This window comes from Photinus pyralis, unplaced genomic scaffold (genome assembly GCF_008802855.1).
Source record: "Photinus pyralis isolate 1611_PpyrPB1 unplaced genomic scaffold, Ppyr1.3 Ppyr1.4_LG1, whole genome shotgun sequence".
NCBI classification, from domain to species: Eukaryota; Metazoa; Arthropoda; class Insecta; order Coleoptera; family Lampyridae; genus Photinus; species Photinus pyralis.
Window position 1 is genome coordinate 3,064,036 of NW_022170249.1, and position 16,683 is coordinate 3,080,718.

At 36.5% G+C, this 16,683-nt stretch overlaps 6 protein-coding genes across 9 annotated transcripts; 2 read left to right on the forward strand and 4 right to left on the reverse strand.

Annotated features, from left to right (window-relative positions):
• Positions 1–832: 832 nt before the first annotated feature.
• Positions 833–2,389, forward strand: LOC116160278 (tigger transposable element-derived protein 6-like). The gene is made up of 2 exons (XM_031473451.1): positions 833–2,033; positions 2,139–2,389. Exons 1-2 carry the CDS (start codon positions 833–835, stop codon positions 2,387–2,389), a joined length of 1,452 nt encoding a protein of 483 aa, XP_031329311.1.
• Positions 2,390–2,470: 81 nt separating this feature from the next.
• Positions 2,471–4,984, reverse strand: LOC116160284 (zinc finger MYM-type protein 1-like). Its single transcript, XM_031473455.1, has 3 exons — positions 4,844–4,984; positions 4,565–4,725; positions 2,471–4,515 (listed from the first exon to the last, which is right to left on the reverse strand). Exons 2-3 carry the CDS (start codon positions 4,710–4,712, stop codon positions 2,471–2,473), a joined length of 2,193 nt encoding a protein of 730 aa, XP_031329315.1. The 5' UTR covers positions 4,713–4,725; positions 4,844–4,984.
• A 1,693-nt stretch (positions 4,985–6,677) lies between these two features.
• Positions 6,678–8,343, reverse strand: LOC116183032 (transcription factor Adf-1-like). 2 transcript variants are annotated; one of them, XM_031503632.1, is made up of 3 exons: positions 7,994–8,343; positions 7,795–7,945; positions 6,678–7,740 (listed from the first exon to the last, which is right to left on the reverse strand). In XM_031503632.1, the coding sequence occupies exons 1-3, from the start codon at positions 8,124–8,126 to the stop codon at positions 7,299–7,301; spliced, it is 726 nt and encodes a 241-aa protein (XP_031359492.1). In that variant the 5' UTR covers positions 8,127–8,343; the 3' UTR covers positions 6,678–7,298. The 2 variants fall into 2 exon arrangements, with proteins under 2 accessions (XP_031359492.1, XP_031359491.1); XM_031503631.1 differs by having other exon boundaries at positions 7,795–8,343.
• Positions 8,344–10,488: 2,145 nt separating this feature from the next.
• On the reverse strand, positions 10,489–12,293 carry LOC116183037. Of its 3 annotated transcripts, none has more exons than XR_004147666.1 (4): positions 12,246–12,293; positions 11,659–11,766; positions 10,660–11,606; positions 10,489–10,603 (listed from the first exon to the last, which is right to left on the reverse strand). XR_004147666.1 is itself a non-coding variant. In XM_031503638.1 (3 exons), exons 1-3 carry the CDS (start codon positions 12,280–12,282, stop codon positions 11,095–11,097), a joined length of 657 nt encoding a protein of 218 aa, XP_031359498.1. In that variant the 5' UTR covers positions 12,283–12,293; the 3' UTR covers positions 10,627–11,094. The 3 variants fall into 3 exon arrangements, 1 of the variants encoding a protein (XP_031359498.1); XR_004147667.1 differs by having other exon boundaries at positions 10,489–10,606; XM_031503638.1 differs by lacking the exon at positions 10,489–10,603 and having other exon boundaries at positions 10,627–11,606.
• Positions 12,294–12,349: 56 nt separating this feature from the next.
• LOC116160295 lies at positions 12,350–13,517 on the reverse strand. Its single transcript, XM_031473472.1, has 2 exons — positions 12,616–13,517; positions 12,350–12,556 (listed from the first exon to the last, which is right to left on the reverse strand). The coding sequence occupies exons 1-2, from the start codon at positions 13,090–13,092 to the stop codon at positions 12,350–12,352; spliced, it is 684 nt and encodes a 227-aa protein (XP_031329332.1). The 5' UTR covers positions 13,093–13,517.
• Positions 13,518–15,362: 1,845 nt separating this feature from the next.
• LOC116160304 lies at positions 15,363–16,208 on the forward strand. Its single transcript, XM_031473486.1, has one exon. It carries the CDS (start codon positions 15,363–15,365, stop codon positions 16,206–16,208), a length of 846 nt encoding a protein of 281 aa, XP_031329346.1.
• The last annotated feature ends 475 nt before the right edge of the window (positions 16,209–16,683 follow it).

A 16,683-nucleotide genomic window follows, 5' to 3' on the forward strand; every position in this document is an offset into this window, starting at 1 on the left:
GAAGTGACGAATATTAGTGATAGGGGAGCGGCGTACAATATCGACCAGCGGGCAATTTCGACCACCCTATTATTAGAGAAACGATAATGCTGGCAACATCCTCAAATGCTGTTTGGGTTGTCTATCTCTCGGTACACGCACGTGGTATGCAGATTCAGTGACAGTTTTGTTGTATGAAGGTTTCGCGTTGTGAAATTTGTTTTGGGTGATTTTCTTATAAAGTATACAGCATATTCAATAAGGTAGGTAATTTCTAATGTTGCTAGTTTTTTACTTCTTTTGATATAGAATGTTTACTACACATTGATGAAATATATCAGTAAAAATATGAGCTTCAAATGTTGAGGTTAGGATGATTTTTTTAAACAAATATTTGGCTTTGTCAAGGCGGGTAATATCGACCGCAATGGTCGGTATTACCCGCTGGTGATCGAAATTACCCGTCGTTTGGACAGTTAATTAAACAACGTGTTTTTTTCAGATGCCAAGAAATTACGTGCGTAAAACAGCTCGATCGTCGTGGAATGAAGCAGACATAGCTCGCGCTTTAAAAGCGGTAGACAAAAAACAAACCTCAATACGGAATATTGCCAAATTATTCAACATTCCATATGGCACCTTGCAAGATCGCTTGAAGAGTCGATACCCAGCACAAAAGATTAAACTTGGAAGAAAATCAGTATTTTCGGAAGCACAAGAAGCAGAACTAAGTAACTACGTTTTGAAATTAGCAAATCTGTATTACGGACTTACTCCAAAACAAATCAGACAAATTGCTTTTGAATTTGCAGCGTCTAACAACATCAAACATAATTTTAATTGTGACAAGAAAATGTGCGGAAAAGAATGGCTGTATGGGTTTTTACGCCGTAATCCTCAAATTTCTTTAAGACGACCCGAGGCAACTAGTTTAAACAGAGTGCTTGCGTTCAATCGCACTGCTGTAAATTTATTTTATGACAACCTGGAGCAAGTTATGGAAAAACATCATTTCCTTCCAAATAGGATTTTCAATGTAGACGAAACAGGTATAACTACGGTGCATAAACCCTCTCGTGTACTTGCACAGAAAGGCCGTAAGCAAGTCGGAGCGATCACAAGTGGAGAGCGTGGACAAACCACTACAGTGGTTTGTTGCATGAGTGCCTCAGGTGCTTATGTGCCTCCCTTATTCATTTTCAAACGAGAAAGGATGAAGGAAGGGCTTGACAGAAACGGACCAGTTGGATCCATATATCGGTGTTCCAGTTCCGGTTGGATCACTGAAGATTTGTTTTTGGAATGGTTGCAGCATTTTGCGGTATTCACGAAAGTTTCAAAGGAGGATCCAGTTTTACTGATTTTAGACAATCATTGTACACATTCCGGTTTAAAATCTTACAATTTTTGTCGTGAAAACGGCATTGTGATCGTTTCATTGCCACCTCACACATCGCATCGACTTCAACCCCTCGATGTAACATTTTTTAGTTCGTTGAAAGGAGCATACAGTCAAGAATGCGACCAATACATGAAATCCAACCATTTTGTTCAGAATGTTGTGACAAAGATTGCAGAATTATTCGCCAAAGCTTATAACCGAATAACTACAACTGAAAAGGGAATAAAAGGATTTGAGGTTACAGGAATCTTTCCCCTCAACAGGAATATCTTTGGCGAAGAGGAGTTTGTGAATACTGCCCCAGAAAATGAAACGCTTCCTCAAAACGATGATCATGGTCCTATGCAAGAACCCATGGCACCCATTAGCCCGGAAAATGAAACTGTTCCTGAAGATTTAAACGATGATCGTGATTTGATTCAAGAACCTATCCCCGGTCCCAGTGGCATTCAAAGAAAGAAAACGCGGAAGCGGATTCCATCGAAATATTCTCGAGCAGCGCGGCACTCTTCATCCTCAAGTGACGACTCTGATTCACAGCTTACTACAGTTTTCGATCCGGAGGCAACTGATGATGAAGACCAGTCCATACGGTTCAACAAGTCACTTGAAGAAATTTATGAAATTCCTAAACCGAAAGCATTGAGGAGCAGCAATAGAAAGAAGCAGACGTCTAAAATCCTTACTTCTACTCCACTGAAAGGAGAATTAGAAAAAAAAGAATTAGAACGGGCTAAAAAAATGCAAAAAAAAACAGCATCGGTTAAGAGGAAAGTGGATTTGGATGGTCCAGCCAAAACCAAGAAGATAAAACTTACACATTCTAAACTCGAGCCTGAATTGGAGAAGAAAACTGACGATGTTTGTCCAGTTTGTGGCGATTTTGGAATATCCGAAACATGGTGGAGATGTCGTGGATGCGCTGTATGGTCGCACTCAGCATGCACAGAATTTGACCGACCAGAAGATTTCAAAAAGTGCGTCAAATGTGATGGGAAAAGCGAATAAAAAAATGGCCGATATTTCCCACCTTAGTGGTCGATATTCCCCGTGGCGGTGGGTAATATCGACCAAAAAATATTTTTTTTTTTATGTAAAATTTGATAGTAACCAGGTTTTAACACGTCGCATGGTACTGAAGGACCTTTCAATGGTAACACTCGTTGGCGGCAACGCTAAAAATATATTTATCGCCTTTTTAATTGATGGGAAAAAATGTACTTCATGATCAAGAATTTCTTGAAATCCTAGGTTTTCATCAACTGTCTTTGTTTTCCAAAGTTCTATCCACGTTTCAATTTCTGCTGCAAAGTTTTCAAGATCATATTTCTGAGAAATTTCATCTTGCTTAAGTATGAGTTCTGTTCCTAATTTTCTGGGATGTATTTCCGAGAGTAAAAATGCGGTACTGGTATCGGCAGAGAATCTGAGAGAAATAGACTGTATTATAGAGTCCATATATGGGATAAACAGGGAAACTTTATAGTATTCTTCAGTTCCATTTAATACATAGTTAGCTCGTTGTGTTTGTTTAGATGCTATTCGTGGTACTGTAATTTCTAATTTAAATTTATTGGCGTAATCCACACATTTTTCATATATTTCATGAAAATACTTATCTGGATCATTTCTTTGTGACTTCAATATCTGAAGAAGTTCGTCTACATGCTTTTTTACTAAAAGTAAGTCCATTTCTTTAGATTGCAATATATTGCAAATTGGTTCCAATTTACTTGAATATTTTGCCATAATAAACAAGCAAACAATAAATTTTGAAGCCGATACGCTAGTCAAAAGCTGATTAGCTTTTGTTCTTGTTTGTATATTAACATCTGAACTAAACGCTAATGTGTCAAGGGCGTTTGTGATTTCTACAAAATTTGCAGCAAACACTCTAATAGATTTATATTTTGCCGACCAACGCGTTTCCGAAAATAATGGTAAATTAGGAATGTATTTTCTTCGTAATGGACTATCTCGAAAGAAATTTATTATTTCTTTGATGGTCGCAGCGGTGTTTTGGATATCCTGTATCCTATTTAGGTCATTAATTACTAAATTTAGCTTGTGAGAAGCGCAATGGAAAAAGGTAGCTTTTGGATATTTGTCCCTAATTCTTTTTTGGACGCCGTTTTCATGTCCTGCCATTGTTGAACAACCATCGAATCCCAAACCAACCAGCTTGTCCATATTCAGATTATGTTCTAAGCAAAAGTTTAAGATTGTATTAGAAATCCCATTAGCATTTAAAGTGGTTAGCTCAGAAAATCCTAAAAATTCTTCTCTTATATTGTTTGCTTTGTCTACAAATCTAACACCAAGCGAAAGTTGTTCTTTACCGGCTATATCTGCACTTTCATCAGCAATAATGGAAAATCCATCACTTGCATTAACCTCTTCTACGATTTCTTTTCTAATTATTGATCCACAGATTGAAATCAATTCATTTTGGGTTTGATGTGAAGTATATTTTGCATTTTTATTGCAACTAGTTAAATGCTCATTCAATAATTGGTCCCCACTTTCCACTCTAAAATCCAGAAGGTCTTCAAAGTTACCTTTTGTGGTACCACGTAAAGGTAAGTCATGTGTGCCACAAAAAATTATCGTCGAAATAATTGGGTACAGCTTTTTCCTATTTAACTCTGTTAACTCCCGTTCTGCATTACTAATTTGGTCAATTATAGGTAGAGTTTTACCTTCAATAGATTTAATGAAGTTTTCAGCTCTAACTGTTGATTGCTTGTGCCAATCAGAAGTACTATGAGCTTTTGCAGATGCAATAAAATCATTATATTTTATAAAAGGCCTCACTATAAATGCTCCTTGTACGCCTCTATTTACTGCAGGTCGAAAAATAACGCAGTTTTTACATAAAGCCCCTTTTAACTTGGAGGAATACGCCAACCACTCAAATTGTTGAAACCATTCGTATCGAAATGCTCTTTTACTTTTTCCCTCCCTTGAGTCGCCTTTAAAATTATAATTAATGCTGGGTTTAAACGGACTTTTTATCAGATCAAATTTTATACTATCTGATATCGGCTTTTGTGGGTTTACAAAATTGCCCAAGTCGAATTTATGATGAAAAATATCAACCTCAATATTCGAAACATCCTGAGGCGACACCATTTCTAAAAAAGAAATCATATAAGCTGACAAGCCTTTTCGCATTATTTTTACCTAATCCTGATTTACTGGAATTATTGCTTTTCTTGGAAACCTCAGTAGGTAACTCAGAACCAATACCACTGCTACTAGCTATTGCTATACCATCATCCTTAACATTATTTGAATTTTGTTCAGATATTAAAAATTTTCTAATATCCATCTTTGTCACAAATCTACAAAAAAAAACGAAATAAAAATAGACAATTTTTTTTTAAATAAAATTCTTTATAACAATTTTCCCACAGAACAGAACAGACGACTGTATATGCTAAATTGCTAAACGTTACTTACCTATTATCCACAAGAAATAATACTAGCGTAAGCGTAACCACAGTTCAAAATTTACACTATTTAGAGTTTAGCCAAATCCCAAAAAAGTCACAATCTTTCACACATCGATAACTATACCAACTTATTTATTAAAGAATACTTGCTAAATAAAACTTTAACGTAACTTAACGTACAACAAAAACAAAGTTCGCACTATGGTACCGTACCGGTCTAACTAATATCTTAATGACGAATGCGGAATGCGGAATGAAGCAATGAACCCTATGATGGTTAATAATGTTTGTTGCTCAATGCTCATGCTCATTGCTCAGTCAGTGCTGACTCAGCTGACTGACTAGCCTTTTCCACAAATCCTTTTGCACTCATACAGTCATACACTCATACATTAGACATTCATTACTCATTCGCACGCGTGACGCGCACCGGCGGCGCACCGGCGGCGCACCACCGGATTACGTTACGGATATTCGGGATATTGTACCTAGAAACCGTAATTGAATTGAATGGTTGGTTAGCACCTTTTATTTTACTCCCTTTGACCCTTTCTGTGTTGATAGCGGACCGGTCCTTGGCGCCACCAATGTCTTTGTGGAAGTTTTGCACAATGCAATTTTAGTGTTTTATTTTCTTTTAACATTTTAACTAAACGTAAAATTTTGGATTGTCGTACAATATTGCAAAATGTATGAATTGAGACGGTTTTATCTTAAGGTGTAAATTTCCAGGGGGGGTCGGTGGACCCTCCCTGACCCCCCTTGCCGGCGGCCATGTGTTTATGAAATAAAAACGTCAAAAATCCAGAGAGTTTTATTTTAATTCGGCAATGGTCTTAGGTGGTCGATATTAGAACACCTTCCCCTAATGGCACAAGAATTCACAATTAATTTTTTTAGAAAACAAACTCTGAAGGGCACATACATTACTTTCCTCATGTACAAGACAAACAAACTGTTGCAAAAGAGGATATTGTTTCTAAGCTTTGTTTAAAACGCGTTGTTAGAGGAAGATTTTATTTTAGTATGCCAGATTATAATTTAGAATACTGATTTACTGTTTATTTTTTGTACCTACTTCATTTCAAAGGGTGGAAAATTTTTTTTAAAAAATTCTAATAGTGATCGACATTACCCCTATTACGTTTTAAAGTCGATTTCCACATAAATCAAGTGGTGATCGACTTTGCCCAAAGGTGGGGTAAAGTCGACCATAAATATTTATTTTTTTTTATTGTTAATATTTATTAAAACTCAAAGTTGTTAGTCACAATTGTTACTCAAAGCAATGAGCAACTGATATAGGGGGGTGTGGTTATGAAAGTAATGATAATTGCGGAAAAAAAACGGAAAAACTCACATTTTGTGATCGACTTTGCCCCATTTTACGGTACCTATCGGAAGGCTGTTCCATGCAAGAGCTTGCATATAGCCATATGTTGGGGAAAGCAACGGTTGCAATTATTATAAGGGAAACCACATTCTTTGGAGTGTGCTACAACCCATTTATTTAAAACCACCGACGCAACAGTTACTGCTGGAAATATCGGAGGAGTTTTTAAAAAAATGGAATTTGCCGCACTGCGTGGGAGCTATTGACGACAAACACGTTGTTATTCAGGCACCGCCAATGAGTGGTTCAATTTATTTCAACTACAAAAAGACGTTCAGTATTAATTTAATGGCAGCGTGTGATGCTAGTTCTACATTTACATTCGTGGATGTAGGAGCCCCAGGTGGCGATCATGACGCGTCTGTGTTTAGATCGTCGCAATTTGGCAAAGAAATTCTGAATAATACATTGGATTTGCCACCTACGACAAATTTGTCAAATAGTACTGTTCAATTTCCGTATTTCTTTGCCGCCGATGCAGCCTTTCCTTTGCATACAAATATTATGCGACCGTATCCTGGGGAGAGACTGCCAGAACAACAGAAGATTTTCAATTACCGCCTTTCAAGGGGACGGCGAACAATAGAAAATGCGTTCGGTATTCTAAGCCAACGTTGGAGAATATTAAGACGGCCAATTATTGCGAATGTTGACCTTTGTGAGGACATAATATTAAGTTGTGTCGTGCGGCACAATTTTATCAAGCACATTGAAGATGTGGCACCCCCATCCGAACACAAATACTGTCCTCCAGGGTTTACAGACAGTTGTAAAAGCGATGGTACCATTGCACCTGGTGGTTGGAGAGATGATTCATCACAATCATGTCTTCGACCAATAGGTCGAGTGGGATCAAATAATCCCAAAGTAAATTATAAAATACTGCGTGATAGACTCTGTACATATGTAAACTCACCAGAGGGATCTGTAGCTTGGCAAGAGGATAGAGTATGGAGAGGAGCTTTGCCAAACACATTTTAATAACTACTTATTATATTTTTATAAATTTACACCTACATTATTATTTAGAACTAGTTTTATGCTAAGAAATATTTATAACTACTTATAACTAACTATATAAAATTTGTAAAATTTGACGTTTTAATTCTTTTTTTTTGTTCTCGTCCTTAATTTCTTTTAATTCTAAGCCCACCATTTTCCCGAAGCACATGTCCCGGTCTTCCTCCGTGGGCATTGTTGGTTGATGCGCTTTGGAAGTCATGTAGCCATCCAACGTGCCCATTGCTTGTTGGATGGTTTTGTTGACATTCTCATCCACCTTTTTCTGAGACTTTGCTTTTGTCGGCCGTTCTGTAGGTGAAGGAGCGGACTGCTGTGTTAAAGTGCTAGTCCTTGACATCGATGAAGTGGGTGAGAGGAGATTGACGTGAGGATCTTCCTCAAACTCCTCAGATTCCCCTTCAATCATGATGGAAAACGATTCCCAGGGATTCAGTTTCTGTTTCTCCGCAGCACATGATGAAGTGGCGGCAGGTATGTTTCTCTTAGTTCTAATTAAAAGCACAATGACAGCAACTTAAAATTGACTACTGTGAATACTTTACCTTCTTTGAGTAACGTGCTCGGTCAAAAACGACATGGCGTTGAAGTATACCCATGACGAAGTATCGCCTGCGGCCCCTGATGGAGTATACTTCTTCCGCTCCGCGTTGAAACGTGCTCGCAGTACAGCCCACCTACGTTGACAGTCTTCCACTATAAAGTATAATGTTATTAAAGGAATACTACACTTTGATCTTTTACCTGTACTTCCCAAAACATGGGAAATTGTTTCCCAGGCATTTTTTATTGCCGAACTATCTTTGTAAAGCTTGTTACTTTTATCGTACAAGTGGGAAAACAGCCTCACTTGGTCGATTAATTCGCCATCTTCCATGGTAAAAACAACTAAACACACAAAAATACTTAAAAAATTACAATCGCAAAAACACAACCGACTTGTAAACAAGTGTGAAGTGAAATGGCGTCACGTCAAACTTGTTGCTGTGAAGTTAACAACGTACATAACGCGCAGGCGTACATATTATTAAATTCCATTAAAAAATTATGCATAAACGTCACCTTAAATTAAAATTACACTACGCTAATTCCTTAAATTACATTACGTCAAATTCTACTGCATAAACCAGCCTTTATATCGCTAGATTTGCACACAAAAAAGGCTAGAACCATAAGAATAATATTACAATTATCACGATGATATATTTAGAATGAAAATAATACTCTTTATTGTATATCTTGTCAATCGTATAGCATGAGACTACGTTAATTTTGAAAACTATTATCAAATGAAATACAGTTAAGTTCAGAACGAAAATTAAATGTGATCTGCTTTAGAGAGGGTACTATTGTTTTGAGACTGATGTTTTTAATAGTTTTCATACTTGCAAAGGATCAGCTCTATAATAAAAGTTGTGATTGTTATCCTAATGAATATAACAACAATTGTTATGTTTATCTGTGATAATACGCTAAAAAGTAGTATTAAGATGACAATATCTTATGACTGTATGTTCATCTTGAGAATTGCGACAATTATAATCGTAACTTAGGTTCATTTTGATGAGATGTATGAAAACTTACATCATAATGAAGCTATTCATTTCAAGCGTGGCACGGAATGTGCAAGTTGATGACAAAGGCATTTTCGGTATTTTTACTCTCAAGAGTGGCACATTTGCCCATTGCAGGTTACTTACTCATTTAGTTTAGTAATTCAGTTAGTGCGTAGACGAAATGGAAGATTTATTGCGTGAGTGGAATTGTACAGAACAAATCATTAGGTCTTTTTTGGGTAAGTAAACTTTTATATTTCTGAATATACCTGACTGATAACTCTGATTCATGAATTTACAACTTTTATCTCTAAATTATTTTGACGCACTACCTATCTTGACAAAAATAAAGAGCATAATGTCGGGTTGTGCATTTCATATACAAAACACAATATCGGTTAAATTATGATCACGCATACTATACTTACCTATATTGATTATGCTAATTATCTTATAGATAATGATATCACTCCTGATATATTGGATCAAATAGACGACGCATAAGAATTAGTCCCTTCTGTAGGAGCGCGTATTAAATTACGACAGCATATAAAAATAGTATATTAAGATACAAGTGTATAATCAAGTCTTTAAAGCACGCGCAACGAGTTTAAGGGCACGACGCGACGCAAAGCGGAGTGCCTTTAACGTTGCAAGTGCTTTAAATACCAATTATACACGTGTATCTTATAGTATTTTTTATTATACCTGCAGTATAATTTAAAAATCGCCGTTACTACCCGCACGCTAGCGTGTGGCTTTTGTTTCATGATCGCCGCACGGAAACGTCATAGTTGAAGTTATGACGTCACAATTAGCTTGTGGATCAGCTGATGGGTAACAACAACATTATTACATTACATTTGTTTATTTTTGTTTAGTGACAGAGCCATGGCTTTAGTGACGTTGTCGAATATCTTAGACCTTTGCGGATGAAATTAGTGTAGTAAAGAAAGGGGAGAATTGTTTAGAGAATGGGTATATAATTGAAGTTGAGTTTACAGGACTCAAATGTAATTTGTGGGAAAGTTTGACCAAGTTTATTAATATAATGGAGCTAGGAAATTCTTTTTAGATAAATTGAGATCGTAATGGAAGCATACAGATGGAACTATAGTCATTGTGCATGAGTACAATTTAATTACCATCACGTTGCTGCAATTTTATTGTACTTCAACAAAAACTTTATTAAAATCGACAAAATATACGAATGAAAAGGCCTCCAACTAGTAGTGGACCAGAAAAGATTGCATCTGTCTGGAAAAGATTTGTTCCCGAAACGTCAACATCGTTCTACAAATCGAAATGTGGATGCAGCGGATAAGGAATTCTTTTATACTCAACTTAAATCATTAAACAGGTGAGGATTTTGTAATCTTGAAGGTAAAAGTTTTTAAACATGTTTTTAGGTTTTCCGGCTTTTGTTGGCTATTGTCTCTGGAGCAGGTAACTCTGCATACAGAAGTAAAGTAAAGATTTTGGAACTTTCCAAGACAGTTACCTACTGGAGAAATCGATGAAAACAAATTATTACTTAAATTAATAGAATAAGTAGTTGTAGTGTTTATTTATACACATGATAATAGTTATTAAACAAATTCATAAGGTTTTATGACATTAATAATTCTTTAAGCATTCTTTGAGAGTTATATTTTCTTCTTTTAGAAAATGTATTTCTGCCGAGTCTAAAGCTGGGTACACGAACAACGTTGACGGGCCAGCTTCTGATACTTCATCAATGTTCAGTTCTGCTTCTAATGCAGAATGTGGAACTTACTCATCTTTAGAATGACACCTTCTTCTGAAATAAATTTAATTTGCCGTTTGGATGTCTGTTCTAATAGTGAAGCATACCTTGCACGTTTTTTGGGCATTGGAACTTCCACGTTCCCTCCTTATTCCATGGAAAAATCGTTGGACCCACGGATTTATTACCACCTTTGAAATGACAGCTACAAAGACAATGTTCACGAGTTGGATCTCGATCAACCCTTCTGTTAAAATTTACACAAATTGTAAGTTAAAGTTTTAGCTGAAGCAGCTCAAGCCAAGTATATCTTTAAAATTACCTATAGTATTATTTATACATTTATGAGGAATTTACCCAAGGGAATAAGGATTTCCATATGAAAAGATAGGTTTACATTTGTAATTATGTAATATACACTTAAAACAAATATAATACAAAAATAAACACTTGCGGCTTTATGACATACCTACCATTTAAATTAATGAAATGCTACAATAAAATTTAAAAAATAATACTACTACTTTTTAGCATATTAAATATCAGTAACATTCCCGACAGAACCATGTTCTTCTGATTGGGGTCTTTGCTAATCCTACACATCGAAAATGGTACCACATCAAGCAGCTATCGCAACATATGCTTTTTAGTTGGGCAATTGCATTGTTGCAAGTGGCACAACACCATTCATGATTTTCCTTGTTGTGTTCAATAAAGTCTATTAAATTTTCAAAAGCCCCTAGTTCAAACAAATCCTTAACTAAACCCAAATTAAATGATGGATCGAAAATGACATGTCTCAAACATTTAAAATCTTTCAAGTCGATGTTTTTAATTTTATATTCTCCTTCTAAGCATTGTTTTATGGCATCGTCATTTGAAACTATTTCTCTGAGAATTTGAGTTTTTTGCATGGTTTCTGATTTCAACGTAAATTTTGTTGGAATCTTAATGGTCCTTCTTTTTTTCAAGCCAATAACAGTTTGTTCTGACCCTTTAGTCCTACCTCGTTTTTTAATCTTACTGGGCATAATGATAGTAGACAAATCATCAACTAAAATAATAGAAAGTAATGTAAGTGATTAATAATTTGTAAGTGAACCAACCTTGAGTTTCCGTAAAAACAGCTTCACTGTAATCAGTTCCGGCACTGGCACTGGCAACAGTATGTTCATTCTCTAATGTAGGAATTTCATTTAAATCATTAACATTAACTACAACAATAAAATAAGGGATTAATTTTAAAATCTTAAGCTAGCATTAAACTTGTCAATTAATTCACGAAGTTTTCTTTGTCAATTTCTTCGCGCCGGGGTTTGGTTTTACACCTGTGAAGAATTTCGTGAAGTTGTTGGACATGACTGTCACTGGATCAGGCGTGCCATCCAGCTTTTTATTAAACGTTTCCCCAAAATAAACTTGCAAGCAGTAGACGTTGCTCTCCCTCTCATTACCAAAATTTTAAGTTGGTTGGTAGCACTGAACTTCACAGTTAAAATTGACAAAAAATAGAACACGTTCTCATTTTGTGAAGAAATTCACGAAGTTCTTCGTGAAGTTTTTTGCGTGCAAGTCGGTGTATTACATTTGGTAATTTCTTCGTGAAGTGACTTCGTGAATTAATCCACGAATAAATTGACAAGTGTAGTAGTAGCTTGAGATAGAGTAATAATAAGACATTTCGTATTCTCACATGAGTCACAGGCAGAAATGTCAGTACTTTGATCCATTTTACAGATTCTTACTCTTTCTTCATAAACATACGAATCTAGAAATGTTGATATTGAATTAAAGTAATTACCTAATTATTAAATTGTGCATACTTTGAGTAACTGTGGCATTATTAGAAGCACCACAATTTTCTGCACCTTGCGTGATCATGGAAATATTCAAATTTCTCCCAATAGTAGAAGTTTCTGGGATTTCATTCATCACAATTTCGTCAAGTAATAATTCCGAGTGCTCACTTTCATCTTCATTCATGCTTACTTTATTAATCGTTACCTAAAATAAGTCAATGTAGATCACAAAAGAATGCATGCCTATAAAAAAAGACAATATACCTCATAGCCTTGCCTCCACAAAAGTTCAATTTTTTTTAAACAGTCAAGTTTATATTCAAACTGTGAATTTGAAGAAAGACAAGCTATACTAACAATAGCATTGGCAATCAAATTTGCTCTTTTTCGTTTCTCGGTTGGGTTCAGAATTTTCGCAGTTTTCACATTTGTAACTGAATATGAAGGCACATTCTCTATATGCGAGTCATTTAACACTCTATGACTTTTTAGATAAAACTGTTTTCTCCATCTTTCCGCACAAGCTTCTTCACAAAATAAATCCATTTTCAGATAGTTTCTTAAAGATAATATATGTCTACATGGTAAAAACATTGATAAGAAGTCGGAGCATTCACAGGTAGCAGTATGTACTGATATCATAATGTCTTTAACTTTAACCTTGTATTGTTCATCATCTTCAGTTATAGCTACTTTCTTACTGAGATTAATTTGCTTTAGAACATATCCATAGGTATGCATAAGGTGTTAGAAAATCCAAATATTTTTTTTCACAGCTGTCTTCATCAAATTGTGTAACTGGTCTCTTCAAGATAATTTTTGCAACTTTACTATTTCGCTCTTCACAATGAGATCTTAACCAATTTAAAAAATGTTTAAGAAATAAACATAAAGAGCTATTTCGTGGCACAACGTCTTTAATTTTTTGTTTTAATGACTCCAATCTATTGTTGGTACGATTTCTTAAATTACCATGTACCATGCTGTAACAAGTCCATTCGCATCTAATGTTGTGCCAGTTCTTGTTAAAATACTCAGCTACACTTGGCGGGCAAGTGTCACAGAACACAATGTATAGTTCATCGTATTCATTTTCTGAATGACTATAAACTAACTTATTTAAAAGTTCTAAACATGTGTCACGTTCTGATGATGAAATGTCATATTTCGAAGTTGTCACAGTTCTTTTAAAAGTTTTTAGAACGTGAACCAACACTGGAACACCACAAAATATTTCTTTTAAGACATCCCTCTGTAACAAATCTTTGTCTGTCATAAAGCATTTTATTAAATGGTTTGAATAAAGAGGATTTTACAAACCTCTCCAATTCCAACAGCGCACCTTCCAACTTACCGGAATTGATTCCACCTAAATTAAATGTGGAACTGACGCCCCTACTTAAAAAGCAGGATTTGGCGGTGGACAACTCCCACGTAGGGGTCCAGAAACAAATAGGTTCCGGGTTATGCGCTATCGGCAAATGCGCCAACCTTCTCTTAGAGGACAATTCGGTGGCTGTCCCTCTGAAGGTAAAAGTACTCACGAACCTTTCGGAGTCCGCACAGATTTTGTGCAACGCATTTCATCGAGTTTCGGTTACCCGTAAAAACTTATTAAGTCCGCTAATCAATAAGAACGTCATAAACCTTATTGAGAAAGCGCCTCCGTCCGAATTTTTATTCGGCGCAGATTTAGGGGATAAGATAAAGACGGCTAAGAGTTTGGAATCTTTAAGCAGAGACTTGAAACCAAAATACAACCCGGTTACGTCTCGTAGGCCTTCCGGAGGGGTAGCAACGCAGAGACAAGCTATTCATGGACCCTCAAATTTAAACTTTGTGCGCCCGGCCCGTCAACGAGTAGAGACGAGGCCAGCGAAAGGGCATCCCTTCCGGTCTACTCGAGGGGAGTCTCGAAAGGAGAACTTGAGACCTTTCCGCGAAGTGCAGCGGAAGAGAAAGGAGTAGAGGTGAGTGCTGAGCGTTATGCCGGACAGCTTAAGTCCTTCTTTTCTATTTGGGCGCAGCTGACCCCCAACTCAGTTATCCTAAGCTGGGTAAGGGGCTATAAGTTACCCTTTATCAGTAATCCAGGGCGATCGGTAGCTAGACCTATTCGCTTCTCGTGTTCCGAGATCTTAGCGATCAAGGAAGAATTGCGCGATCTTCTCCAAATTGGAGCAATTCGCAAATGCAAACCCCGCCGGGACCAGTTTGTTTCAAACTTTTTCTTGACTAATAGGTCGGACGGTAGAAAACGATTTATCCTAAATCTCAAAAAGTTGAATACTCACATTTTGGCTCCTCATTTTAAATTGGAGGATTTTAGGACAGTAGCAAACTTGATTACTAAAGGTGCTTTTGCTACGTCCATTGATCTCAAAAATGCATACTATGCTTTGCCGATTCATAAAAGTCATAGGAAATTCCTACGATTTGAATTTCAGGGGGTACTTTATGAATTTAATTGCTTAGTTTTTGGACTGACTTCAGCTCCTTATACTTTTACTAAACTCTTAAAGCCTATCATGGAATTCTTACGGAATAAAGGCATAATTTGTGTAAACTACTTAGATGACTTTTTGATAATAAGTCAATCTAAATTAGAATGTTTAAAGCACACACATTTTACTCTGTCTACTTTATCTTCCTTGGGGTTTCTAGTAAACTACAAGAAGAGCGTGCTCATTCCTAGAACTAGATTTACTTTTTTGGGGTTTTTATTTGATTCTCTAACTTTGACTATAGAATTACCTTTGGACAAACGCTTGCGAATCTTGAAATGGGCGAAATTTTTCTTACATTGCAATAGATGTAAAATTGTTAAATTTGCCAGATTCTTAGGAATCCTGGTATCAGCCTGTCCGGCTATAAAATATGGATGGCTTTATACTAAAAATTTGGAAAGGGCAAAGTTTCTTGCGCTTGGCCGGAGTGAAGGTTCATATGATGCGCATATGATTATTCCGAAGTATTTATTGTCAGATCTAGTCTGGTGGAAAGAGAAAATTATGACGGCAACTAAAAGCATAAAAGCGGTCCATTTTGATTTAGAGATTTTCACCGATGCCAGTTTATCTGGCTGGGGCGCGGTCTGTAATGGTAAAACTACGTTTGGTTGGTGGGATAAGTCATTGCGAAGTGAACATATAAATTTTTTGGAACTTCAAGCCATTCTATTTGGACTCAAACATTTCGCAATAAATTTAAACAAGATCTCTATTCTTGTTCGAACGGACAACACTACCGCCTTGTCGTCCATTAACCGAATGGGAAGCGTTAAGTTTAAAAAATTGAATTCATTGGCCAAAGAAATTTGGCAATGGTGTGAAATAAGGGACCTTTGGCTAGTCGCCTCGTACATAAAATCAAGCGATAATTGGCAGGCTGACCAAGCCTCTCGCATTTTGCCCCCGGAGACGGAATGGGCATTAAATGACGCAATTTTTGCAGATATTTGTAAGGTTTTTGGTGAACCTGAAATTGACTTATTTGCTTCTCGTGCCAATAGAAAGTGTGCCAAGTACGTCACATGGCACCAAGACCCCGAAGCGGAAGCAATCGACGCTTTCACAATCAATTGGAGTAAGCTTAATTTTTATGCCTTTCCCCCGTTTTCTCTTATTCTTAAAACACTTAATAAAGTAGTTGCAGAGAAAGCGGAAGGCGTTATAGTGGTGCCATTCTGGCGATCACAACCTTGGTACCCTTTGCTTCTTAAACTGGCACAGGGCGAGCCCATCTTTTTTGGCCCCAAAAATAATTTGGTGTCATCTCCTTACAGATCAACGCAACACCCGCTGTCCTACAAGCTTATCCTGGTGGCCGTGAAGTTGTCAGGCAGGCATTTAAATTAAAAGGAATTAGTGCGGCGGCAGAGCCTCAAAATCGTTCATATACCCAATCAAGTGGTACAACCACATGTGTTATATATCAGATTACGCGGAATAAAAAGATATATCAGATGCATATAGTATAGACGTCGGCAATTGGTCGAGCTAAAAGTTATTCACAAAAAACCTCAAAAAATGTATCAGTTTTATCGGATTTCTCACTCCGCGAAAATTTATTTTTATAAAACTGTGCTTATACTAGAGGATAGATAATGTTATATGCTTTCCAATGGTATATAATAATCTGAAAAAATGTTATATCTAATGACACCAAAAAATAGAATATGAAAAACATCACGCATCTAGAGCGATTTTTTCGAGTTTGGCATCTTGGGGTGTGGATACAGAAGAATGTATGGCAAATCGCTACACGTGAAGGCCTAGAAAATTTCATTCTTTGTATTTTAGGTTTTTACTGTTTGCACTTATCTCTTACCAT